This window comes from Populus nigra, chromosome 1, assembly GCF_951802175.1.
Source record: "Populus nigra chromosome 1, ddPopNigr1.1, whole genome shotgun sequence".
In the NCBI taxonomy this organism is placed as follows: Eukaryota; Viridiplantae; Streptophyta; class Magnoliopsida; order Malpighiales; family Salicaceae; genus Populus; species Populus nigra.
In genome coordinates this window covers 47,167,843-47,195,487 of record NC_084852.1, presented here as the reverse complement: position 1 = coordinate 47,195,487, position 27,645 = coordinate 47,167,843, and the positions used below count along the sequence as shown (strand labels likewise).

General features: G+C 35.8%; 3 protein-coding genes across 4 annotated transcripts in view; all 3 read right to left on the bottom strand.

Moving 5' to 3' along the window:
• The window catches only part of LOC133689658 (wall-associated receptor kinase-like 22), a 60,560-nt gene extending 34,034 nt beyond the window's left edge, over positions 1–26,526 (bottom strand). Inside the window, exons 1-3 of one of the 2 annotated variants that reach the window (XM_062109616.1) lie at positions 25,394–26,526; positions 25,120–25,233; positions 21,747–23,095 (exon numbers count right to left, since the gene is read on the bottom strand). In XM_062109616.1, coding sequence (XP_061965600.1) covers positions 21,879–23,095; positions 25,120–25,233; positions 25,394–26,264 — 2,202 coding nt within the window. In that variant the 5' untranslated portion in view covers positions 26,265–26,526 and the 3' untranslated portion in view covers positions 21,747–21,878. Of the gene's footprint in view, positions 1–21,746; positions 23,096–25,119; positions 25,234–25,393 lie in introns of those variants that run through there. The other variant, XM_062109626.1, reaches the window with a different exon arrangement.
• On the bottom strand, positions 4,641–5,554 carry LOC133669176 (wall-associated receptor kinase-like 22). The gene is made up of 2 exons (XM_062089228.1): positions 5,548–5,554; positions 4,641–5,344 (listed from the first exon to the last, which is right to left on the bottom strand). Exons 1-2 carry the CDS (start codon positions 5,552–5,554, stop codon positions 4,641–4,643), a joined length of 711 nt encoding a protein of 236 aa, XP_061945212.1.
• Positions 12,821–13,951, bottom strand: LOC133698419 (wall-associated receptor kinase-like 8). Its single transcript, XM_062121330.1, has one exon. It carries the CDS (start codon positions 13,948–13,950, stop codon positions 13,087–13,089), a length of 864 nt encoding a protein of 287 aa, XP_061977314.1. The 5' UTR covers position 13,951; the 3' UTR covers positions 12,821–13,086.
• Positions 26,527–27,645: the final 1,119 nt, after the last annotated feature.

The following is a 27,645-nucleotide window of genomic DNA, read 5'->3' as shown; positions in this document are numbered from 1 at the left end:
TCATGGGCCAAATTGAATTTTAATTATGTTCAAGAATTAATTCGGGTCCAATTGAAGGAGTTAATTAAGTGCAAGGACTTAATTATACTTTAAGCGGGTCAAAATTAATTGGAGGGTTTAATTGGTGAAAATTAAGTTTGGGAGCCTAATTTGGACTAAATTGAAAAATCAAAGACCCAATTTAATTTTTACCAAGTAATTGATTAAAATCAGGGGCCAAACACAAAACTTGAGGGACCAATTTTGAAGCCCGAAAAAATACTCTGCCCATAAATAGCAGCCTACAACTCAGAACAAAAGGGGAGTAATTTTGACAAAAAAAAAAATAGAAAACCTAACCCTAAAACCCATCTTTTTCTCCTAAGGCCGCCGCCCCCCCCTTTCACCTGAATTTGGGATTTTCGGATTCTTTCTTTCTTTCTTTCTTCAGCCGGCCACAACTTCGTTCACCTACTGCCATCCCCGTTCCCTTTGTTTTTGGCAGAATTTTTCCCTCTCTCGCCGGCCAAGAGCCTCCAAACCGCAGCCCCTGAATCTGCCTCCTTCTTCTTCGTGTGCCCCCACTCCAGCTCCTTCCACCGTCTCCCTTTCTCCTCAGCGAAAGAAAACCAAGGGCTGCCTCTCCATCTCTTCCAAAAACAGAGACTGGTCTCCTCCTCTGCCTTCGGTTTCTTCCTTTTCCAGCCGCTGACCAAGCTGGCCATTACAGCTCAAACAACCCGTCTTCTCCTCCAAAAACAGAGACCGGCGCCTCCCCGTGCAGCAGGGCCGTCTCCCTCCAGCTCCACCAGATAGAGGCCGGCCGCTGCTCCTTCGGTCTCCTCCACAGCAGCCGAACCCTGCAGCGGCAGCGGCAACCCACAGCCGGGTCTCTCTCAACCGACCCCCTCACTTCCCTCCGGGTCAATGAGCAGACCGGTCTCCATCGGAACCAACCCTCCTCCGCCTCGCCGTCAGTTACCCGAAGCCAAAGAGAAGAGAGGAACCAAAAGCAAAGATCTGCTAAACCGCAGATCTGAAATGGAAAGGAAACAGATCTAAAAAACAAAAACAAAGGACAAATCTAAAATCAACTGCCTGTGTTGCGTTTTCTGTTGTTTTGCAGGTCGCCGGCGTTGCAGAAGAGAAGGGGAGAAAAAAAAACTTGGCCGGCTGTTTTTCCGGGCGGCGCGTGAACTCACGCGCCACCAGTGACGGCGGCGCGTTGGAACACGCGCCGCCAGCTGTTCCTGCCTCCAATTCCTGTGCAGAAGGGTTCCCTTGCACTTTGTGGAGTTTTAAGGACCATTTTGTAAATTTGAAATTATTTTATGTAATTTTTATTTATTTTTGAATATTGTAATTTGTATTGTGGATGTAAAAAAAAAAAGGAAGAAAAAGAAAAAAGAAAAAGAAAAAGAAGAAAAAATATAATATAATAAAAAATGTGTGTTTGTGCTTGTGTTTTTTTATTTATGTTCTTGAATTATAAAAAAATAAAAAAAAAGCAAAAAGAAAAAAAAAACAAAAAGATAAAAAAAATGCATGTTTGTATTTATTTCAGGGATCCTTTCATGATGAGACGGCAAAAGAATAAAGAAGGATTTAATATTTTGATTGGATCGCGGTGTAGAAGTACAAACTTGTACGAAAGTTGTATTTCTAAATTTCGATGAAAAGACAAAATTTTTAAAACTTCTTTAACACATCACATCCACGAAGCAGCTTACCTCAGGTAGGGTGCGTTAGGGGTGCTAATACCTTCCCTAATCACAATCAATCTCTTACCCGTGAATCTCTGACAAGACCAGTCAACCCGGGTTTCCTAGTAACCCTCAATTAAATACTAGGTGGCGACTCCAAACAAAATCAATTCCAATAACAGAGAGAGCAAAAAACCGCCATCGCCAGGACGGGACGGCGCCGCTCGCGGGGTGTTTTCCGACGTGCGACAGAGGGAACAAACAAATCATAAGAAACAAACTCCTCCCTACTAAACATTCTCTATATTAAGCTCTAAAGAGTTGGAATCAAGCCTCAGCCATAAAGCAATACTTTGACACACCATGGAGAAACAGATTTGAAGGTTAGGGGCAGCGTCATTAAAAATAACGTCATTTCGGTTCTCATGAAACACTTTGAAGCTCATGACACACATACAGACATACACACATATATGAATCAATAAAAGAGTCGTTGAAATAACAATACTTCAATTAAAGAAGTAAGATGGTGGCATATACCTGACATTTCATTAGTGTGAGTTCCTTTAACTGCTAGATCAACCCCAACCATTTCTCTTGGTTTTTAAGGAAACATTCTCAATTAGTATCCCAAATCATTTTAACTCATCGTTTATACTTATTTAATTGCATCATCATTCTTTTCATAGTACGAATTGCATCTCAAATTACAATTTTATATTTTTCATTACTAACTTCTCAATCAAAATTTAGTTAGTACACAAAACCTTTTAAATTGCAAACTTTCAAACAATTTCTAAGCATAATTAAATCATTAAAACACCAGTATTTACACAATTTTTTTCCTTCCATCATTTCACATTCAACCTACATAATCCCATATCTAGAAATTCAATTAATCAAGAATCATAATCATAATCAAACATAATTTCATCATCATACTATTCAAGTTTAACCATCACATCATTTTTATATCCTCAAAACCACACAATTTAGCCAAAATTACACATTTACACCATTCCAACATATTGCAGCAATAACTAACTTCCTAGCGATCCATATCACAACATTCCATTTCAACCCCAATCATTCCCAACATCATTTTAAAATATCAAAATCACATAATTTAATCAAGTTTCCACATTCCCCCAAAATCCCTACCATGTCTGCCGGTCCCAAATTTCAAAAATTTAGATTTTAATATCTTTAATTTAATCCTTAGCCATGTTATCTAACCCAAAATTAACCAATAACTACACTATGTCACCTTTCCAAATACAAACACACATGAACCCTAAATTTCTAAATTTGGGGATTTTCAATCTCCCATAAAAATTAACAAAAGAAAGTGCATTTAGAGCAATAGAAACATCTTGTCACAATCAATTAACCCAATTTGTTAATCCCTTTGCAAGAAATCCCAAGATGTTCTTTAGTACATCTCAAATAATCTTTCTTCTTGTTCTTTAGTTTTATATCTTTGTTTTGTTGTCCTTGAACTCCTACACCACTAGTTTTTTATTCCAACAAAAAACACTAACATCAACTGAGTTACAATTTTTTATTTCCAATTCTTTCAAGTTTCTTTTTTTTTTTTTTACCGTTAATTTTTTTTCTTGTTTGGCTGCTACAGAAAGAAGAGAAGAAAGATTGTAAATCCATTGTTTAGAAGTCGAAACAAAATGAATTTCAGAATCATAAGAATTTGATACTTCAAGAAGGAGGTTATCTTTTTGAAATCGAATTCCTATTCCAAATGGAAAAGGGATGCTAATATTTCCACAAGTTTCTGTAGGATTTAGAGCTAGGATGTTTCTTTCCAACTACCAAGCTTTGATTAATAATGTATAAATTAAGACTCTCAAATTAAAGACGATTAGTCTAAAACTAAAGAGAAGAAACAGTAGGCTTTGAACCACTTAAATGTGTTGGGACTCAGAATAGAGAAATTAAAGATAGAAAGGTAGCGTGTAGACGACGATGCTATGAATAAAACAGGGGAAGAAAAGTCGTTTCTCTTGAGTGCCAAGCTTTTATTATAATGTAGATTAGAATGGACATATCTTTAGAAATTAATCAGCAATGAACTAGCAAGCCTAATTCAAAAAGAGTTATATAGAGATTGTAAGATTGTGTGTAGTTAATGAACATATACAAAAGGGATAGAAAAATCCATTAAAAAAAAAATAAAAAAAAAACAGAGAGAAAAATTTGAACAAACGAAATCTACGGTTTTTTTTTTATAATATTAACAAATGTTTTGTTTTACAACCCATCATTAAAAAATTTAGTCCGACAAGCGCAGGATAATTACTTAATAATTTACTATTGTATTTTCATAGAATTTTAAATAATCTATGATGATGCTACAAATTATTATTTTTCTGTTTTACTTTCAACAAAAAAAAAGCCCAATATAACTCTTAAATTAAAGCTTATATATTTCAAGTTTTGTCCGTTGATTAAATCAATTTTTTTTATAGAAAATCTATATCATGGAGAAACTTAACCGAAATTTCCAATGTGAAATCTCAAACTTAAGTTATTGGACTGAGTGTTTCTGTGTGGACCCTAATCCTCCTATTTTTCTCTCCTCCTTTATTACAGCAGAAGTTGACATCGAACGACATTATTCTTTGACAAAATTAATTTAAAAACTATTGACTAGCAAAATCAGCATAATTTACACCCTCATGATAAAGCATATTACATGTTTATTTGTTTAATTCACATCAAAATAGCAACAAGGGAAAGGAAACACGGAGACACGCGTGTGTTTTACAGCGATTCAGCAAACTTTATTTTTATTATACAATAACAAAGGAAAAATGCAATCATCTAATCCCATTGACAAGCCTTCTTAAATCAAAATAGGAACAAGGGAAAAGAAAAACAGAGACGCATATATGTTTTCAGCGATTGATATGTCTTGTTAAATCAGCATGTTGTAATAGTTATCTATGGTTCACCATCGGATGATGGAGTCCTGCCAGTATCAAAATCACCAGTGATTGATGTCGAAACTGCATCCCAATCATTGCTTGCATCATCCATGGTGTTTTTTGATATTTTACAGTTCTCTTGAATATTTAGCTCTTCTTGAGACAATCCAATTATCCTCTCCAACTCTGATGTGACTTCTCGCATTGTAGGTCGATTTTTCCCATTCAAATTCAAGCATCTTTTCGCAAGATTAGCAACAGAGATAACTTCTTCATTCTGACAGCCCTCCTTAACTCTAGCATCAAGAACATCAGACAGTCTATTGTCTTCCATCAACATAATAAAATGCGTGGCTAAACTTCTAGTTTCTGTCTGGCTTACAGAAAATATCGGTTTTTGTGCACTTATGAGCTCAACAAGAACCACTCCAAAGCTATAAACATCATTCTTTTCTGTGAATTGACTAGACTGGAAGTACTCAGGATCTAAGTAGCCAAAGGTACCTTGCACAAGAGTGGTCAAGTGAGTTTGATCGATGGATATTGATCTTAAAGATCCAAAATCAGATACTTTTGCTTTGTATTTCTCATCTAGGAGTATGTTTGTAGACTTGATGTCAAGGTGATAAATCGGAATGGATGTCGCCGAGTGTAGATAGGAAAGTGCTCCACCAACTTTAATGGCAATCCGTAATCGCATCTCCCAAGATAACAAGAAATCTTCGTTGTTATCATAGATTAAAAATTAAATAGGGTTTTTTCCAAATTAATTATATCATAGATTTATTTGTTAGGATATTCTACCCAATTTAATTTAAAACTCAGTTCAAGAACAATTTAGACCGACAATTTGTCTTCTTGATTTAGCGAAATCATCGTTTGTCACAGAAAACCGCTCCTTCTATTTCAAAGATATTGTTCACCTTTCATTTTGGATGTCCTAAAATTATAATCCATTATTAAAAAAAAATTAAACAATTAATTACTTGATTTTACTATTATACCTCTAATTATAATTTATTTTAATTCTTCCACTCAAGATTCTCTCTTATTTACTTTCAAATGATGAATAAAATAATTTGAAATAAGATACGTAAATAATTGCTGAAAAGTTAAATGAAATAATATCTTTGAAACAGATGGAGTAACAATTTTTCTTGATTTGGCGGCTCATCTATTTGCTGGCAGGGATTCAACAATACATGCAATTTTTTTTTTTAATCCCTCCCTGATTGGATATTAGGAAGGCAATTAAGTGTCTTATTCGTTAAGGACTCCTTGATTATATAAAGAGGTTGTAATTATAAACCGAATTAATTTAAGACACTGAAAGTAGCATTCCATTAGGACAATCCTTCTCACGGCAGGAAACCTAGGAATGATCTCCTTTTTTAATTTTGAGATGGAAAACCAGAAGAAACAAGGATTCCATACACTCCTCATCAACTTCGGACCACCCCTTCTGATCTTGGCTATAGATTGACAACCTAAGCCATTAAAATAGCTCAACTTGCATTAGATCTTCAAATCACAACGTACAGCGTCAACGATGAAGAGCAGCAAACCAGTACATCTGCGCGAAGTCTGGGCAGACAACCTCGTATATGAGTTTTTTCTAATCAAAGAAGCGATCTCTCGCTTCCCCATGGTTGCTTTGGACACAGAATTCCCTGGTACTATCTTTCAATTAAATCGTGACAAGAGTTGGCTGTCTCATGCCACTCCCTATGAAAACTACTGTCTCATGAAGTGGAATGTTGATCTCTTGAAAATAATTCAACTTGGGATGACTCTTTCTGATTCACATGGAAATCTTCCAAGTTTCGGAACAGAATTCCACTATGCGTGGCAGTTTAATTTCCGGGATTTCAATATCAAGCACGATCATCACAATGAAGAGTCTATTGGGTTACTTGAACGCCAAGGTATTGATTTGAAGAAGAACAGAGAGAAGGGTATTGAGTCCTCAGATTTTGGAAGGCTGATTTTGAGTTCTGGACTTGTTTCCAATAACTCTTCAATAACTTGGATTACTTTTCATGGCGCTTATGATTTTGGATTCTTGATCAAGATTTTAACTAAACGAGAGTTGCCAAGTGATATGCGGTCTTTTTTGGGGATGATGAGGTTTTTCTTTGGGGTTCGAGTTTATGATACAAAATTCATGATGGGATGCATTAGTGGCTTGCACGGTGGATTGGAGAGGGTGGCTATGTTACTTGGTGTTGAACGAATAACGGGAAGCAGGCACCAGGCAGGATCTGATAGCTTGTCAAGTCTTCAAACATTCGTGAGATTTAAGGAGTCGTGTGCTAAAATTGATCTCGAGAAATTGAATGGCTATGAGGGAATGATGTTTGGACTCTGTGAAGGCTGGTTAGGGTTCACTTACGCACCTGATACATTCATGGGAACTCTAGTTTGAAGGAATATCAATGGAGTTGTACTCTCAGGTCTATAAAATATTTTCAGTGTCATCTCTTTTTTTTCGCTTAAACTTTTTAATCCAAGTTCCTTGATTTTATGCTTATATTTTTTCCCTTGATTAGCTATATATTCTGATTTGTTTTGCATTAATTCAAGTTTGCCTTAAAGCCAGAACTCGCATTGATTTGTCAGAAAGAGTAATGAGAAAGCCTATAACAGCAATATGTTGGTGGGAGAAACCACTAGTGGTGGCTCTGATACCAATTGTTGGGGATTCCTGCTCCCCATGCGGAATGGTGGTGTTCATGATCATTGCTCAAAGGAGACTAAGCACACTGACACAATATTTAACGTGGTTCGGCAAATCGCCTACATCCACAGGAGAGATCAATATTATTAGAGATAGAGAAAGAATACAACACACGGAGTAGGATCACATTCACTCAACTCCCATCTCACATTGCTACATAGGGTAGCAGCTGCATAAGGCAGCAGGGCTGCTGGTGGCAGCCCTTCTCTTTCTTTCTCTATTCTTCTCTCTTTTGTTCTTGCTCTCTCTCTCTCATTTTGTGCTGCACTCTTGGTGTCTATTTATAGGCTTCAATGACAGCTCCTCTTGCTCCTTTGTCAACAATGGTGGTTGCCAAACTTACCAAACTTTGACATTAGACAATGGTTGTTGGCTGCCACCAACAACCCACCATTGTAGCCTCCTTCTTTGACAATGTCAAGGGGCTGTAAATGTTGCACCAGCAGCCCTCTTTGACTCCCACATGGCAGCCATCTTCTTTGACAATGGCAGCCACATAATTGGCAATATTCCAACAATCACCCCCTTTGCCATTTATGTGGGTAATTGTCCTCTTGCCTCTTCTACACAATGGTATGGTCAAAACATAATTTTGACAACTTTCATTTTTGAGCAACAAATCAAACACCACTTTAAACCATAAGCTCTGATACCAATTGTTGGTGGGAGGAACCACTGGTGGTGGCTTTGAAACACTCAGAGGGGATAAAACACAAAGTTTTATTTCAAGAACACAAGCTTACAAAACACAAAATAAACTTACAACAAGCTTAACAATACACACCCTCTCTTTCTCTCTAGTGTTTCTCTCTATTCTCTCTACTCTCCCACACATAATAGCATAAGCTCAGCTTGCTATTTATACACGAATTCAAAACAAGATAATTCAACCTTTCCAAGTGTGAAGGCGGCTGTGGACGGTGGTGTGAAGGCGGCTGGCGGCTGCGGCTGGCGGCTGGCGGCTGGTCGGTCATAGCTGGTGGCTGGCTGGCCGGTGGTTGCCTTCCTTGACCTTCTAGATTGAGTTTAGTATTCAACAAATCTCCCCTTTAAACTCAATCGAGGGATGTCATGCCAAGCATGAACTTCATTCTGATAAATGTTTCCCTCTTCAATGGCTTTGTCTTTTTGCACCTTTTCTTTTGCATTCTTCTTTATCTTATAGACCCCTTTGACACCTATTGCTTTCTTGCTTTCTGGTGGATAAGTCAGCTTCCAGGTATCATTCTTTTCAATGACATGCATTTCTTCATCCATTGCTTTTATCTTCTCTTCTGTGATAGCTTTGTTGAAGCTAAGTGGGTCATTATCTGCAAAGAAACAAAATAAAGTTGTATCTTCGATGACTTGCGTGGCATCGTACAACTCGTCAAGATTTCTCATCCTTCTTGGTCCTTCTGACGATGAGGATGTTGCTGCTGGTGTTGATGATGATGCTCCTGGTGTGTTCCTCCTGTTGAATACAGGGAATCTGTGTACCGGACTTTGTGGTTCAGCTGCTGGCATAATCACTGGACTTTGTGGTTCAGCTGCTGGCACAATCGGTTCTTCGACAAGTACTGTTGGTACTTCTTCACCTTCAAGGATCAAATCAATGTTGATCCATTTGCCTGCTTCTTTATCATCATTCCATTCCCAAGATTTATCTTCTTCAAAGATAACATCTCTACTCATAATCACCTTCTTCGTGATGGGATTATACAGCTTGTATCCCATCCTTCTTTCACCATATTCGACAAAGATGCATTTCTCGCTTTTATCATCAAGCTTTCTCCTTCTTGCATCTGGGATCTTTGCATATGCCACACAACCAAAGACTCGTAGATGAGTAACACTTGGTTTGTGACCACTCCATGCTTCTTCTGGAATGACTCCTTGCAAACTTCTGGTTGGGCAGCGATTCAGTAGATACACTGCACATGATACAGCTTCAGCCCAGTATTGCTTGGGCAACTTCTTTGCTTTGAGCAGACTTCTTGCCATGTCAAGAATCGTGCGATTCTTCCTTTCAGCTACACCATTCAGCTGTGGTGTATACGCAGGTGTTGTCTGATGTCTGATGCCTTGTTGTGTACAATAGGCTTCAAAGTCATTTGCTGTATATTCTCCACCTTGATCAGATCTCACGGTTCTGATCATGTAGCCACTTTGCTTCTCCACAATTGCTTTAAAATCTTTAAAACAATTGAATACTTCTGACTTCCTCTTCAGAAAGTATATCCACGTCTTTCTGCTAAAATCATCAATAAACGTGAGGAAGTACCTATTTTGTCCAGTCGACATAGGCGTTATTGGGTCACACACATCTGTGTGCACTAACTCCAGTGGCCTCTTTGCTCTCCAGTTGACTTCTTTGGCAAAACTGGATCTGTGATGTTTGCTGAGGACACAACTCTCACAGACTTCATCTGGATGATCAATGTGGGGCAAACCTTTGACCATCTTCTTGCTTGCTAGCATCTTCAGACTTGTGAAATTCAGATGTCCAAGCCTCAGGTGCCAGAGCCATTCTTCACTGTTGGTGATGGCACTCAAACACTTTGCTGCATCATACTGGATGTTCAAAGGAAACATCCTATTCTTGGACATTTTCACATAGGCCATTAATCTCCCATTGTTGTCTCTAATTGTCAGATGACAATTCTTCGAGTAAAAAGTATAACCTCTCTCCATAAGTTGACATAAGCTGATCAGGTTCTGCTTTATGGCTGGGACATAATAGACATTGGCGATGTAGCTGGAATCGCCGTTCTTCAACTTGATTGGGATGCTGCCTTTACCTTTGAATGGAACCTTTGAGGTATCTCCAAAAGTAACTAGACCTTGCTTGGTCTCATCTAGATCACTAAATAACTCTCGGTAGCCGCACATGTGATTGCTGGCTCCAGTATCTAGATACCATATATTCTCCTGTTTCTCGCTAAGTTCTTGTTGGACAAGAAATGCAGCTTCTTCTCTGTCATCCTTCTCTGCATAGTTGGCTTGCTCACGTATCTCCAACGGAGCTTTCCTTTGACATTCAATGCTATAGTGCCCAAATTGATTGCACCTATAACACTGGATATTTCTCTTATCACGGTTATTGTAACCGCCTCCTCTTCCTCTAGGAGTGAATGCTTGTTGTCTTTGGCCTCCTCTGGTGGTATTTCTGCCACCTCTTCCTCTGAAGCTTGTATTCCAAGAACCTCTTCCTTGGAATCTCTGGAATCCTCCTCTGGATTGTTGACTTTCTGCTTGAGTGGTATATCCACTTGTTGAAGTCTCCCCTTGCTCATATCTGTCCTTGAGAGACAGTTTTGCTTGTAAGGCATGCTCGATGGCCTTATCTCCATTTCGCTTTACAATCTTCTGCTCATGAGCTTGCAAAGAACTCATAAGTTCATCCACTGTCAACTTGTCCACTTCCTTGGACTCTTCAATAGCGACAACAACAAAATCAATTTTTGGATCTAGGGATCTCAAAATTTTCTCAGTAATTCGAGAATCAACGATGGCTTCTCCATTTCTCCTCATCTGATTGACTATCACCATAATTCTTGTGTGATAATCAGAAATAGACTCCGAGGACTTCATCTGCAATAATTCAAATTCACCTCGCAAAGATTGAAGACGAATCTTCTTGATTCTGTCGGCACCTTTGTATTTTTGTTGGAGAGCCTCCCATATGTCTTTTGATGTTTCAGCGGAAGCTATGATCTCGAATGTATCTTCATCAAGACCTTGGTAGATGATGGTCTTTGCTTTGTTGTCCTTCTTTCTGTTGACTTTCAGGGCTTGTTTCTGTGCCTCTTGTAAAGCTTCTTCTTCTTCTTTGGACTCTGGTTCATCATAACCATAGTGTACAATCTCCAAACACTCTTGTGAACCAAGGAATGCCTTCAATCTGATGCACCAACTATCATAGTTGTCTTTGGTCAGCTTCGGGATGAGTGTTTGTGTACTTTCTGTAGCCATTTTGCTCTTTTAATGACTATATCTCCTTCTGGGAGTTGAATTTGGCAAAACGGACACTGTAGATCGCTCCGGAATGGTCGAAATAGTCGGGAACCGGTCTGACTTTGTAGAAATCGGGTCAGACAATGGGTGAACCGGTCCAAAAACCAATTCTGGGCGTCGGGCGGTTCGCTGGGTTGAACCGGGAATATTCTGTGGAATATTCTATCGGCTCGGCTTCGGCTAATAGTGGCTCGGCTTAGCGGCTCGGCTTGAAAAGGGAATATTCTCGGGAATATTCTTCAGCTCGGCTGGAGGCTTGGCTCGGCTTGGCGCGGCGCGGCTTAAACGGCTCAAATATGGCGCGCGTGGACGTCACTCGTCTTCTTCCTCTGGCGCGCGTGGGTGCGACTGGGCTACAGTTACCGGAACTTCAGGAGGCGCGTGTGGATCACCCCGGTGTCCGATTGAGCTGATTTTTGCGGCAGTGAGTTCGTATGGATGAGCTCTACACGGTGGAATGATCAAAACTTGTTTTTGACAACTTTAAAAATTCGGCTATCCCAGAAAATACTTCTGTTTTCTGACGAACGGGGCTCTGATACCAATTGTTGGGGATTCCTGCTCCCCATGCGGAACGGTGGTGTTCATGATCATTGCTCAAAGGAGACTAAGCACACTGACACAATATTTAACGTGGTTCGGCAAATCGCCTACATCCACAGGAGAGATCAATATTATTAGAGATAGAGAAAGAATACAACACACGGAGTAGGATCACATTCACTCAACTCCCATCTCACATTGCTACATAGGGTAGCAGCTGCATAAGGCAGCAGGGCTGCTGGTGGCAGCCCTTCTCTTTCTTTCTCTATTCTTCTCTCTTTTGTTCTTGCTCTCTCTCTCTCATTTTGTGCTGCACTCTTGGTGTCTATTTATAGGCTTCAATGACAGCTCCTCTTGCTCCTTTGTCAACAATGGTGGTTGCCAAACTTACCAAACTTTGACATTAGACAATGGTTGTTGGCTGCCACCAACAACCCACCATTGTAGCCTCCTTCTTTGACAATGTCAAGGGGCTGTAAATGTTGCACCAGCAGCCCTCTTTGACTCCCACATGACAGCCATCTTCTTTGACAATGGCAGCCACATAATTGGCAATATTCCAACACAATAGTCCTAGCAACTAGCTAGCTAGCTAGGGACTTGAGCTACAATAACTTTGCTTAGATATACCTACAGGCAGAAAAATGTATAATTAATTGTTATAACGTAGATGTTCATACTGCATCGATTATCACCACCAGTGGAGGTGATATGAAATTGATCAAATAAGCAGTCGCAACAAATCTCAACAGTCTTAACATACAGTTGGGGCTATCTTGCAGCCCTCATCTTCTTAATGCGGATGCTTTATTTATAATATTCTCGATTACTATAAAAAAACAAATCTCAACAGTCTTAACATACAGTAAGGAAATTATAACTCAGGAAGATGATCGATAAATAGAAATGAGATATGCTAATGTACATTTTTTTCCTGATAAACCAGAACAATCTTTGCAGAAATTATTATTATTATTATTCGGAAGAGGCCTAAACCCGTTTGTCTACTGGGCAAATGCCGCATAAACAAATGGTGGTTCAAAATCAAAAGCATCGTTTTGGCTGCTTTTCATTTGAACTGTGGTTTGAAACGCGGCATGCCATGTAAACAAACGGTATCGAAGTATTATTTCAAGAGCTAAAAGCGAAGCTGCTGTACAGCCAAACAGCAACATAAAGTCTTTTCTTAAACATTAACTTTACCTACGCACCCAAGGTAAGGGTTACCCTCATAACCTTTCCGGCAAGAACATTCGTATGCTAAAGTCAAAGAGTGCTCAAGAAGGAAATATTTGCAACTCATGGTCTTGGGGTCATATTTCCAAAGCTTGTAATCCATCACCCAAGCCAGCACCACCGGAACATATTCCCGATCCTGAAACACTTGCGGATTGTTTATATCGGAGAACGCAACCCATTTTTGGTCCGCTAGGAAAGTAAGCTTGCATCCACTGCTGTCTTGACTCTCATTTTTAGTTTCTAGACTTGGATAAAAAACCTGCATCCTATAAGGAGCTCTGGCTACGCAGCAGTGCTTCCCAGAACAGAGACTATTAATTTCTTGCCCATAAATAATGGTTGTTTGATTATAGTAAGGAACGCATGTTGAGTCGCATCCACTGACTTGGGGCCCAATCTCTGTCAATAGAGCACGGATGTTGCAGCCGACTGCAATGAACAGATTACCGAAGGAGAAAAAGAAAGGAGTTCCCTCCAAGTTCACAGATGGACCGGATCGCCTACCGGAACAATTGGAGGACATAATTGGACCTTTGACAATGGCAGCACCATTTTCAATATTCAGAACCTCCATATTGGTTTTTCTTATGAAAACCCTAGGAGGGCTGGCTGCTTCGTCGCAAACAATCTCAAACGATTCATCCAGGTAGCAATCTTTTGTCGTTCCAAAAGGGTATGGAGTGCTGATGTTTCCACAGTGATCTTGACAACCAGGCTTTGCTATAGGTGCAACTGCTATTGCTAGCTGAAACAAGGTGGGCAACAGTAGGAGAATGATTGGAGACAAGAAATATTTGGAGGCCATTTCCATTTTCTCGTATTGTTTCGGAGTTTAACACAGTTGAGTTTGTTCAAGACTTTATAGGCGTGTTCTTGGATCACTAGTTTAATCTAGCAGGGGGGACAAGTGGTTCAATTGTCTGGATTAGAAAATTTACATGGGTACTAGTTTAATCTAGCACATATTAATTGGAAAATGAAGTTGAAAGATTAAAATTAACAGTTTGGTAAAGGATTGGTGAAAGATTAAAAATATTAATTAAGAAATATTTGTATCCAAAATACATTTAATAATTTTAAAATATTCTTTCAGTAGTAAGAAAGATTTTAAAATGTTACATGTGTTATAGAGTTTATAATTTTACTTTTCTAAAACACCACTATATATACTTGTAATCTTTCAATGTAAAATAAAAACTTTATCAACCAAAGATTTTTCAGAATTAATCTTTTATATATTTATAATTGATTTTAGTTATATTAATTTTTTATGTTAAAATAGAGAACATTATCAAACAAAATATTAATTCAAAATGTGAGTGAATTCCACTTTTAATTTGATATTAACCATTTCAAAAACAAATTTGTCCATTAGAAATTAGATTAGCAAAGAAAGAAAGCATCGAATTATAATAAATAGACAACTTTCCAAGCAGCTTCTGGCAGTGATAACTTTTGCGCTGAATTTGTCACTGAAGAGACAAATATGCAGTTTGACTCTTCTCTATGTATGTGATATGCATGGTAATAACCTTTTTAGTTAATAATTATTCAGTCTTATCATTCCATCAATAAATTAATCTATTTTTGACATGGAAAAAATCTTTAAATCTCCCGCAATTACTTGTATCAGTATTTTGCAGATTAGATTCAAGGAACAAATTATTTAATTTTGATGTTCGAGGAAAGCAGTTTTCTATACTACCGAATCAACTGATGACCAATTCATAACGATGATACAACATTATTTAAAAATAAAATAATTTCTTGTTAAAGAATAATATAAATCATATCATGTAATCTCATATAATAGTTTAAGTTATTAGATTGAATTGATTCTTTGATATGGTATCAGAGCCTTGAAAACCAAGCGGTCACGAGTTCGAATCTCACTACCCCTATTTATTTGATAAAAATTAAGCACAATGTAGTGTAAGCCTATGTAAGTTTCAAGTTCAAAAGGCTTTCACTTGAAAAGATATGTTAGAAAATAATATAAATCATATACTTAGACCTCATCTAACAACTTAAGTTATTGGATTGAATTGATTTTTGATATTTCTTTAAACATTTTTTTGCTAAACTAATGGAAACTCAATTAAAGATATTCTTGACAAATTGATAATGATGACTTAAAAAGTCTAATAATAAATCTTGAATTTGTGTGTTTTATGTAAAATTAAGCAGCTAAAGCCTAGCCTAAGTATCTGTTTAATTTGTTCTCTCTAGTTTAGTACTTTTTTTTTATAGTTCTGAAATTTTAAAAAGAGAAAAATAATAATAAAAAAAATTTAATTAATTAACACGTTGCTAAGATAGTGTTTAGTATTATTTCAGGACAAAAAGAGAGAGATGATATAGTTAGCATAAAAAGCCAAAAAGTACAATGACATGTCATTTTTATAGACAGAATTACCAACATATTTAAATCCATTTATTAAATTCTTTGATAAATCCGCCTGTAATATTTAATTTATGACCCAATTAGTGATCCTCCTCTCCCCCTCCCTCATTACTTTCTTCTTCTTCTTCCTTTATTTTTCTCTGCAACAAACACCACAACCCCGCTAGTTTTCATCACAAATCAACTTCCAACTATAAATCCAACCACCCCAACACTAAGTTTGTCAACATTCCTGATCTGATTCAAATTTTATTGAGGATTCTCCACTTTAAATAATAAAAAATATCAATTTTTATTTGAACTCAATTTTAAAATGTTAATATTTATTATATATTTTTGTAGTATATACATTTTGTTTGGGTGTCTACTTATTTTATAGCTTTATCCCATAGCCTTTTCCGACCGAATATGCCATCACAGTAGTCATCGGGAAACATCGAAGAAAATATTCCCTTAGTAAATACCGAAAGAATTACAGTGAAAAAAGAAAGTGAAAAAAAACCAAAAAATATGATGACATGTCATTTTTATAGACATAATTATTGACGAATTTAAATCGGTTGATTAAATTCATCAGTAATATTTAATTTATGACCTGATGAGTGACCCTTCTCTCTCCCTTTCCCATTAATTTATTCTTCCCCTCCTCCATTTTTGTACCAAAAAAACACCACAACCCCCCTAAATTTTATCACAAATCAACCTCCCACTACAAATCCAGTCACCCCCAACACTCAGTTTGTCAACATCTTTGTTCTGATTCAAATTTTGTTGAGGATTCTCCACTTTAAGTAAGCAAAACTATCCATTTTTTATTTGAACTTAATTTTAAAATGTTAATCTTTATTGTATATTTTTGTAGTATATGCATTTTATTTGGGTGTTTACTTGTTTTATAGCTTTTTCCTATAAAAATTTGTTGTACGAATGCATGATTTGTACATGTTAGAGGTTGTTTGTGATTTTATAAAATTATGTTTGTTTGTAAATTGATGAAATTTAATTTGAATTTGTAACTTATGTGTTTTGTGATGAAATAAATAATGACTTATTTAACGAGTCTATTTTATATTTTACCAATTTTATTGTTGAATTGAATTTTTTAGTAAATGTATAGAAAATTGAATTTATATAGATAATTGATAATGAACTAGTTGTACTATTAAAATAGTTTGAATAAGTTTGAGTTATAACAACGTTATGTTATTTACGTAGTTGGCGTAATTAATTAATTAATACATGTTGTCATCAATATTTTATATAGGTTTGACATAAGTAATGGATAATCATTCATGGTAGCGGTTTGAAAGGATTTCAGACCTCCGTACATCTCAGAGGCCAACACGTGACGCCTAATCATTTTGTGTGACGATCACTCTCCGGTGCCGAGAACCGTAACTAGCGTGTTCACGTTTTCGTTACCATGCATATTGGCGACTTCATTCTGTTCATTTCGCATGTGAAACAGATGGTAAGATTCTTTTTTAATTATATCTATTTTTTTATTTGTTGTCTTTTTTATAAATATATTTAACTAACAACAATTTTCTCTTGCATGCTACGATTCTTGGATGCGAATCAAGCCTGATGGAGCTTTTTGTGGAAACACATGTGCGAACTGATGACCGCCAAAAAGGGGTGTTATAACTTGTGGATAGCCAAGCTCAACACTTTGTGGTATGTTATTTTCAACCATTTTTTTCTTAAGTTATCATTTTTTTTAATTTGCTAACTTTTTTATCCGGAATACATATAACACCGGGTTGAAGGAGAGATACAATGATGATCTTTCGACCCATCCAGATCTCAATCTGGATTTGTGGTTGGAGGCAGGATTGTCTAGTGGACCCGATAAACATCAGATGTATGGTATCTCTAACATTATAACCGAGTTCTTGTGGACAACCCGCAGTGTTTCAACCATTGGATGCTCATAATCGGTTATGAGTACTCAAACTCTGGAGTTTGAGGTGATTTTAAACTAGCAAATTAAAGATCGGACGACCCATCTTGCTGCTGATTATAAAAGATTTAGTACTGAGTTGGTTGAACTTTGCCGATTGGTATTGGAGATGAGATCACATATGGGTGGTATATGTGCTCGCTCCTCTTATTCGCCCCGCGTGCTAGGCAAAGACCCGTCTCCTCCTCCTCCTCCTCTAGTGCCTATATTCTAGATTAATTGGATTTTAACTTATAAATGTTTAAATTTGTAATAAATATTTGAATTTTATATTAATTTATTTATTTTAATTATTTTGTGTTTCTGTTTAATAGATTTTTTTAAAAATATATTTTTAAATTATTATTGATGGGGTTACCGATGGACTATGTTCGTTAGCATATTCTAGGGAGCTAGAAAATAATTATTGCAAATGACACTACCACTATTTACTCACCAACAAAATAATAGACAATTTGTTTGACAGTTACATGTCAAGTTTATCAGCGGACGAACAAAATCACTGATGGAATGACATACAATTTTTTTGTCAGTGATATGTTCTATTCAACGATATGAAAGTACCAAATGAAGCGGGAGACTTTTTTTTTGGCATCCATCTATAAAATTATTACCGACAGACTCATCGACATATTATAAATCACTAACGACAATTTTTCTGATAAATTATTTTTGTCTGTGATCATGTCAACAAGATTGACGTTGATGGACCATGAGTATGCATACCGACAAAAAATTCTATCGATAAATCTAAAATTCTGTAGTGCAATAAGTTCTTATATATCAAATAAAGTGAGGATCAAACACTCCACTAGATTGACTTGGTGTATATATATATATATATATATATAATTACCAAGTCAATCTAGCGGAAAGAAATGGCAATTAATGCAATCGTATACATTAGACTTTTGGAAATAAAAAATAAAATAAAAAAGTAATTAAGTATAGGCAAGTGATAGCTCACATATAAAGAGCAGCAAGTTATCGCAAATTAGCTTTCAAAAGCCTGTTTGATATTGTTTTTGTTTTTGTTTTTTTGTTTTTATCTTTTAATTTTACTTAAAAACTTCTGAAAAAAAGTGGTTTTCAAAAGTCACAAGTCTAAATGTCGAGTTCAAAGCCTCAGAAATTGAGTCAAGACAGCATACATATATAGCTTTAAGATGCTGGATCAAGGTTAGTGGCACCGAAGTCTAGGGAGTTTAGGGATGAGTTCCAATAACTCCAAGTACATTTTCTAAATAAAAAATGAAAATAGAAACAGAAATGATATCGAACGACTCTAAGCAAGTAAAAGAAAAAAAAGTTTCTATGCTAGTGTGCCAAGTGATCTTAATAAGCTGATATAGTCAACGAAAAAACTCATGATCTACGTACTTGTGACCCAAGGTTGATGAATATTGCCTTGGCAATATTCTAATGTGAATGATGACAAACCTCAAGATTTTTAAATATTGTATTTGAGCGAATGACTCAAGATGCCAAGACTTTCTTGCTTTCAGACAAAGCGGGGTACGTATCTCCATACTTCTAGGGCACATTCATAATGTTCGACTGTTTCTTAGGCAATGGGAGCCTATTTTGAAACAAATCGGAATCTGATGAAAGATGGGTGAAGATGTGGGGATGCTCCTGTTGAGTTAAAGACGCCGTGGGGCTTAGTCATATGCGAAAGAGTAGTGTGGAGGTGAATCTTGCTTCTAAGCTTCCTTGTGCACTTTAATTTCTGGTGAAGTAGAGTATTTGGGGAATTATGTATGCCATGCTACCTTTGTATATGGTTCCTATAACGCTAATGCTAGGAAAGATCTTTGTAGATGTTAATTTCTGTTTCTAAACAGTCCCTTGTAGCTTTGAAAGGTCCTCTTAAGCAGTTAAACTCATGATATTATGGCGACATGACAGGAAGAGTAAAGAAAGCAAGGGCTGACTTAAGGCGAAGATTGTTTCATTCAATGTAGTTTTCTAAAAATCTAAATTTATACATGTTTGTTTATTATTAGAAAAATTAGTTAATAAAAAATATTTTTTAATTAAAAAAAATTTAGTTTAGTTTTTCATGAAAGTGTTTTTCTTTTATTTTAAACGAAAATCATTTTTCAGAAGTTGCGAAAAAATTAAAATATCATATTATTTATTGATTATATCAAATTTAGCCCTCGATCTTTTGATTTCTATATATTTTATTTTAGATTTGTTTTTAATTTTATCATTTAAAATTTGATTTTTATATCAAACTTATATAATCCTCATTCTTTTGATTGTTTGCTTTTCTCTTATTCTTTTTTTAATTGAATTTTTTATCTATCAAATTTGGTCCATATTCTTTTGATTGTTATTTGCTTTTCTCTTATCATTTTCTTAATTGAAATTTCTTACCTATCAGATTTGGTCCATATTATTTTGATTGCTATTTATTTCATTTGAAATAATTTATGAAATTGTGATTTTTTTCTAATTTCATCATCTTTCAACTTTTTTATTTGTCAGATTTAATCTCTATTATTTTACTTGTTATTTATCTTATTTGAAATAATTTATGAATTAGATTTTTTTTCTTCAATTTCATAACCTTTCAATCATTTTTCATAACACTACTAAACATCGGAAAAAAAATTCACTTTTCAGGAATCTACTTTTTTTAAAAAATACATCTAACAAACATGGTCTTATTGTCTGTGCAGACTGCTTTGCTAAGTGGCCTATTAGGTTACCAAATTAAGTGACGAATAATACTTTTTACTAGCTACTTGACTTAGTTTTGTTGTATGTTGAATATGTTTTTAAAAGTGTATATGCAAATTTTTAGGACGTGTTTGTGTACATAAAAGAATCCCAAGTGGAATTCAAAAGGTTCATGCATATATCTAGTTTAATAAATTGAGAAATATTTATACAAAAAATATTATCAAGCCCAATCCCTACCCAACTAAAGTAAACTGGTCAAACTCATAACCAAAGTCATGAATTTAATTGAGCTCAACAATTTTTTTTTATCTAAAATAAAACACCTATAAAATTAAGAATCAATAAAATATCAAAGTCATTGGAAAGAAAATCAAATTGATACAAATTGTATTGCTCAAATAATAATCGACCAAAGGCCTCCACAAAAAGGCCTAGGCGTGCGGGCCTGGACCAGCCTAGGCCCTTGGGCCTTTTTTTATTTTATTTTCTTAAGGTGCACATAACAGGTCATATGCCCTTTAATGATTTGAGAAAAATAGAGGTAACGCATCGCCTGCGTCGTTGAGGTAGATAACACGTCGCTTTACTACCTAGATTTCAAGAACCAAAGGTCCCTGGAAAATCAATCCGGTCTATTTCAGACCAAGAAAAACCTATTTTTAACCAGAAAAAATCATAAAACACCTTGTAAAACATATCTATAACATCCAACAACCCAAAAATTATCTTTAAAATTGACAATCAACCCGAAACCAAGATTCTTTTCGGGTTCACATCCACCATTTCATACAAGTTTAAAGGGAAAACAACACTTTGTCTAAACTTTACTCATCAAAAGGAACCCATTAAAATCAAAATCACCTATTTTCACAGTCAGAATTGGTCTTAACCGAAACTTTCTCTATCTGCCATGAGAATTTAGTCACTTTCTCAAACCAGGGATCAAAAAATAAGAAAAATGAAGTTTAGAATCGAAATTGAATTTCATAAATTGTTAAGGACTAAAAGCTTATATATAATCTTAAAAGTTAGGGGACTAAAGTATATGTCTAGCCACAATTCTAGCAAAACCATATTTTTTTGTTGTGTTTTTCATTTTAGTCTTCTATTTTTTAATCTTGCCTACCTTAATAAATGTACTATAATTGGTCATCAATTTGAGCCTATAAAGGTGCAATAAAAAAAAGAAGAAAAGAAGAGGGACTAAAACAAAATCATCTAATTTAAAAAAGGGTGCATATTATTGGATCATTGGATGAATTATTTTTTTTTATAAATGATATGATTTCATTCTTTGTTTTTTTTTTTAAATACTTGGTTCATCTTGCTGAGATAGATTAATTATGACATGATTAATTTTTTTTTATTTAAATTAAAAGCTGAGCCAAATTAGACCAATTAAATTTAATAACTATTATTGAAACTAAAATATAATCTTTCAACTTTCGGATTTAGAGTATCTTTTGTTGGGAGTGGGGTGAGATAGAGAAAATCAAAGGAGTGATAAAATCACACGGAGAGATCATAAATAGTACTACCACAAGGCACAAAAATCTAATTATTATACATGTTGTTTTATTAGTTTCGGAACGTCTGATGAAGGGAAATACAATGAGAAAATCTTAAAATTGTCTAAAACTCATGCAAATCAAATGAACATAAATGTCATGGATGTACTTATTCACCATGTTTCGTGAGAAATCAATGTTTGGACATCCAAAGATGGAGCCGTGCCATTTCTAAATTCGCCAATCGTTACTGAAGTAGGAGGCCCAGCAATTTCCCATACGTTGGGAACTTCCTCCCAGATGTTTTCAAGTTCTTTACTACTTTGTTGTGCATGAAGAGCTCCTTTTGACAGCCGAATCTGCTCCAACTCTATCGCGACTTCTCTCATTGATGGTCGTTTCCTTCCATTCAAGTTCAAGCATCTTCTTGCAAGATTAGCGACTGCGATAACTTCTTCTTCACGGTCCGGCTCCATAAGTCGTTCATCAAGAATATCAAATATCTTGTTCTCTTCCATCAAAAGAATAAAATGAGTGGCTAAACCTCTCCTCTCTTCCGGCCTTTCATAAGAAATTGGTTTTTGCCCAGTCAAGAGCTCTGCAAGAACAACACCAAAACTGTAGACGTCACTTTTTCCGGTAAATTGGCTAGACTGGAAGTACTCTGGGTCCAAGTATCCAAAAGTGCCTTGAACATGAGTGGTTAGATGAGTTTGATCAATGGTGATCGATCTTGAAGTTCCGAAATCTGATACTTTTGCTTTGAACTTCTCATCTAACAGTATATTTGTAGACTTAATATCACGATGATAAATCGGAATGGATGCTGCGGAATGAAGGTAAGAAAGTGCCCTAGCAACTTCAGTAGCAATCCTTAGTCGCATTTCCCATGAAAACTGGAACTCCTCCTTCTGGTCATGAATATACTCAAAGAGATTTCCATTGGGAATGAATTCATAGACTAGTAGAGGAACCTCTGTCTCTAAACAGCAACCTAGCAACTTGACCACATTTCTATGATTGACTTGTGAAAGGATGACGACCTCATTGATAAATTCTTCCAACTTTTCTTCATCCACCATTTTGGATTTTTTAACAGCAACGATCATTCCATCTGCTAGCATTCCTTTATAAACAGTTCCTTGGCCACCTTGACCAAGTATTCTATTATCATTAAAACGATCGGTTGCCTTTTCCAGCTCCTTGGAAGTAAATATTTTTGTTTTCTGAATGCTTCCATCACTTGAGGATAATTGTTGCTGCAGCAATAAACCACCATTTTGTTTGAAGAACTTCTTCTTCAGTTCAATGTTCTTCCTTTTTTTTACAAGTTTATATAACTGCCAAATACCAACAAGCAGCAACAACAATCCAGTGGCTGCACCTAGAACTGCCATTGCTCGCCAGAGAAAAAAAAATAAAAATTGTTAGATACATACATACGTATTATTATTGAACAACAATCTATGTCAACAAGGTGGCTAAATCTTTTTTGGGTTGAGTTAACCTTCTGCCGTATATTTTTTTATATAATTTTTTTTAAAAATTCTTATATGTTATTGTATATTCACATTTTTTTTCCTTATATATCTTTTCACTATTTTGAACAAAAAAGCCACAACAACCTCCAAAAGAAAATCTAATTTTGAAAAGACTAAAACAATTACAAAAAAAATATAAAAAAAAGTAGGAAAAACCCACCAAACATTCAAAAAAAATTGAAAAGTGAACAAAAAAAAACTTACTTGAATAATAGAAAAAAATAAAAAAATTCATGTCAACAAAGCCTCACAACTAGATATTATATCTATGGCAACACAATAAGTTTCACAGGTTATGGATTTTTCAAATTTTTTATTAGCTACCGATTTTTCTTTTCAAATATCTATGATCTATTTAAAATGTCTGAAACATGAGAGGGAGCACGACATTGAGTCATCGACAAAGTGAAAAACACTTTAACCAAGACGATATGACTTCATTTGCATTTTCCAATAAAGATAGTTGGTTGGTCGTAAGCTTCAAAGAGATCACTTGATGAGTGTTGGACAACACAACGATAGAGCGAGTTGTTGCCCCCATGATGTGAAGAGGTGCGACAGAAACATGGGAGAAGGAACCATGGTTCGGCTCTGCAGGTTGGGGCTGCTACTGGTGGAAAAAAGAACCAGCGACAACAGTTTCTGAGTGGCTGGCCGGCTGGGCTACACCACCGGTTTGGTGGGGAGAGAAGGCGGTAGTAGCAGTAGAGTCCATTTAGAAGAGTGAGAGAGGAGGCTGGCTACAGGGGGGAGAGGGAGAGAAAAGTTCTGACGACAGAAGACTCTGATATCAAGTTGAAAATAATTTGGAGGCTTAATCTATCAGTTAGCCAACATTTTCTATATATATGTGTAGGGCAATATATAATAGTAATGGTAGAGGTTACAACATAAAAGTATGGCTATAATATTTCCTATATAGTATACCTATAATATTTTCTATATAGATACATTCTATAATACTCTAGGTTTTTTCATTTTTAGGTTTTATTTTTTAAAAAATATTTTTTTTAATTTAGTTTTTTTCTATTTTATGGATTTTTCATGTTTAGTTAAGTTTTCAAAAAAAAAAAAAAAACTTTGATATATTTTAAGACTTAATTTTTATGTTGGAGGTCTTAGGGGTATTTTTATCCACACAATAGCAAAAAAGAGTATATAAGAGAACACACACACACACACACACACATATATATATATATATATACCGTGCATAAGAAGAGTGAAAATTTCTTAAAATAACACATGGAAGAATAAATCCAATACATAAAGATAAATAAATCAATTAACCTAATTTTTTTAATTAACTTACCACTTTTCTTTTTATTCCCACAAAAAAATCAATTTCTTTTTTACAAATGGTTTTTTTCTTCTTGAAGTGCAAATGGAGAACTTTCCAAGTCAAACATACCGAATCGATTAGTATAAAAAACACTCGTTCAACAATAGCGATGTTAAACACTTCAAAAACATTCTTCCATGATATAAGTGGAAAAGCGTAATTATAAATAATTATACATTAAGTATCCAGTTCTTGTCTATATTTAATTAATTGAAAAAGAAAAGGAGAGTGAAATTAAAAAGAGCAAAATTATATCGTATGCTTTGATTTACAGGATAACCAAGGGTTAGAGAAGGGAAACGATGTAAATTAATAATTAAGAAAGCACTATATCATCATTGCCTCATTCTATCCATTTTGGGGAGATAAAACAAGTCAGCCATGGACGAGAATTTTCTCGTAGCTCCCTTTCCATTCTCCCAGACAAGGGAAAATAATTTATACTCTCCCAAACACAATTTATCCTCTAAACCAATGTTTCAGGTTCCTATAAATTACGAAGGAAAAAAGAATTCAGAGACAGGAACTTACTCAAGAAAGTGATCTTAGCTTTGTCGAGCTCGCACTTGTGCCATCCCGGTACATTCACACATTTTGTCATCCCCGAACACCAATTTCCCTTGGGAATTTTGCACTCATCGATATCTGATTCAGGAAATCCAATGAGCTAGTGAGTATATTCATGTGATTGCCTTGTGATTGGAGCCATTCAAAAGTCGAGCTTTTGACTACTGTTTAAGCTTCAGTACTCCATTATTATTATTTTTTATTATTAAAAATCACATTAAGCGTGTTCGAATCATACCAGTGCATCCATCAGGAAGATACGGATTGCCATCATAGCCCTGGTTGCACCTACAAGTAATTGAATTGGAATACAATGTTACTGTCCTCAAACCCCACCTGCCAGAAACTAATTTTACAGGGGGGCTGCAATACTTTGCATCAGAGTTCTCCACAGGGATGTCATGACCATACACAAACCAATCCAGGATTACTGGGACATGCTGCATATCTTGCACCGCCTTGGGACTTTTTATGTTGTCCAGGGACCATTCTCCGTCTACTATAAAAGCTAACTTGCATTGATGGTCCTCTGTGGGCCCCAAACTCGCGTTGAACACCTGGAGATTCGAGGGAATTGAGGTCTGGCAGCAATTGTTACCAGAACAGTAACAATGTTCATTACCTTCTGTACTAAAACTAGTCAAATTATTAGCACCGCAAGTTGTCGTGCACCCGACAATTTCTGGCTGAATTTCGGTCAATAAAGCATGATTGTTGCAGCCCATTGCGGCGAACCTGTTTGAGGAAGAGAAGGCGAAAGGACTTCCAGTCATATTAATGGCTAAGTTGGCACCTCTACCAGCACAGCCGGAGGAAATTATTGGACTGTTTACTCGAACCACACGGTCCTCTAATGAAATCCCCAAGACCTCCATGTTGATTCTGCTTAAGAAAGCCCTGCTGGGAGAACCCGCAGTTGTTTCGTTGCAATCAACTGAGAACCAGTCATTCATGTAACAACCTGTTCCTATTCCAAATGGAAAAGGGATGATAATGTTTCCACAAGTGTCTTTACAATTAGGCTTCGCCATAATTAGTGCTGATACAGTTGCTATTTCACGGACTAGAAATAGCAGGAAAAAATTTAGAGAGACACTACGAGGAATCATGCCTTCCCTTCTATTGCAGATTTAGATGCTGCTGGAGATCAATAATGGAAGGAGAGAGAGAGCGGGGGGAAAGATCTTTCGTTGCTCCCTATATTTGTGAGAAAAAAAATACCAATTGAGACAGAGAAGACTGCCTTAAAAGAGTAAACACAATGGAAAGTTCTCAAATCATTTGAAGCAAATTGAATGAAAAGTTCTCTCTCAATCTATCTATATATATAATATGGTGGCCTTCCATATTTTTAATTCGAGTATTCGTAGGATTTGGAGTGAGGATGTTTCTTTCCAACTTCCAAGCTTCGATTAATAATGTATAAATTCCACAAGACTATAAATTAAGATTCTCAAATTGACTGATGGTGACTTTCGTCCAACCAATTCAAAGACGAGTAGTCTAAAACTAAAGAAAATAGCGTGTAGACGACGATGATATGAATAAAACAGGGGACCGAGTGTTTCCAACGTGAAATCTCAAACTAAAGTTATGGGACCGAGTGTTTCTGTGTGGAGACCCTAATCCTCATATTTTTCTCTCCTCCTTTGTTACAGCAGAAGTTGACCTGGAACGACATTATTCTGTGACAAATTAATTTAAAAACTATTGACATGCAAAATCAGCATAATTTACACCCACATGATAAAGCATATTACATGTTTATATGTTTAATTCAGCATAATTTACTCCCATTCAAGGTCGACTTTTCCCATTCAAATTCAAGCATCTTTTTGCAATATCAGCAACAAAGATAACTTCTTCGTTTTGATAGCACTCCTTAACTCTAACATCAAGAATATCAGAGCGTTTATTATCTTCCATCAACATAATCAAATGCATGGCTAGACTTCTACTTTCTGTTAAGGACTTGCTGAAGTACTGACGTTTCTAATGCGGCCGAAAGAGGCCACATGCATCGCTAGAGCGTCACGGGCCCATCTTTCCCGGTCCTTGCTTTTCTTTCACGGTCCATCAAATTATAGAGAAACATGTTGGGAAGAATATGATATTTTTCTAAACAATCTGATATTCAATAATTTGATGGAAAACAATAACACAATGATTGTTTATATAAAGGCAAAAACTGACCAAACCGAAGAATCCAAACTAAGTAGAAAAGTAATTAAAATTCTAAATAAACTAGGAAAAATAAATAAAATACAAAAACATCATCAATCACGCAAGGACTTGTAAAATGAGGAATTCTTTCTATATATCTTTGTAAGAAGTCTTCTCTATACGGAGTCTCTTCCAACCAACACAAAAGTGCAATTTGCACATTATAAGTTTCCTTCTCAATCAACGCATAACACACGCACACTTGTATATTTTGCATGCATATCAATCACGCAAGGACTTTCCATTCAAACAAATAATTTATCTAAT

Excerpts from the sequence above, each read along its gene's own strand:
- LOC133698419 (XM_062121330.1), bottom strand. The coding sequence starts at position 13,950 with ATGGAAATGGCCTCCAAATATTTCTTGTCTCCAATCATTCTCCTACTG.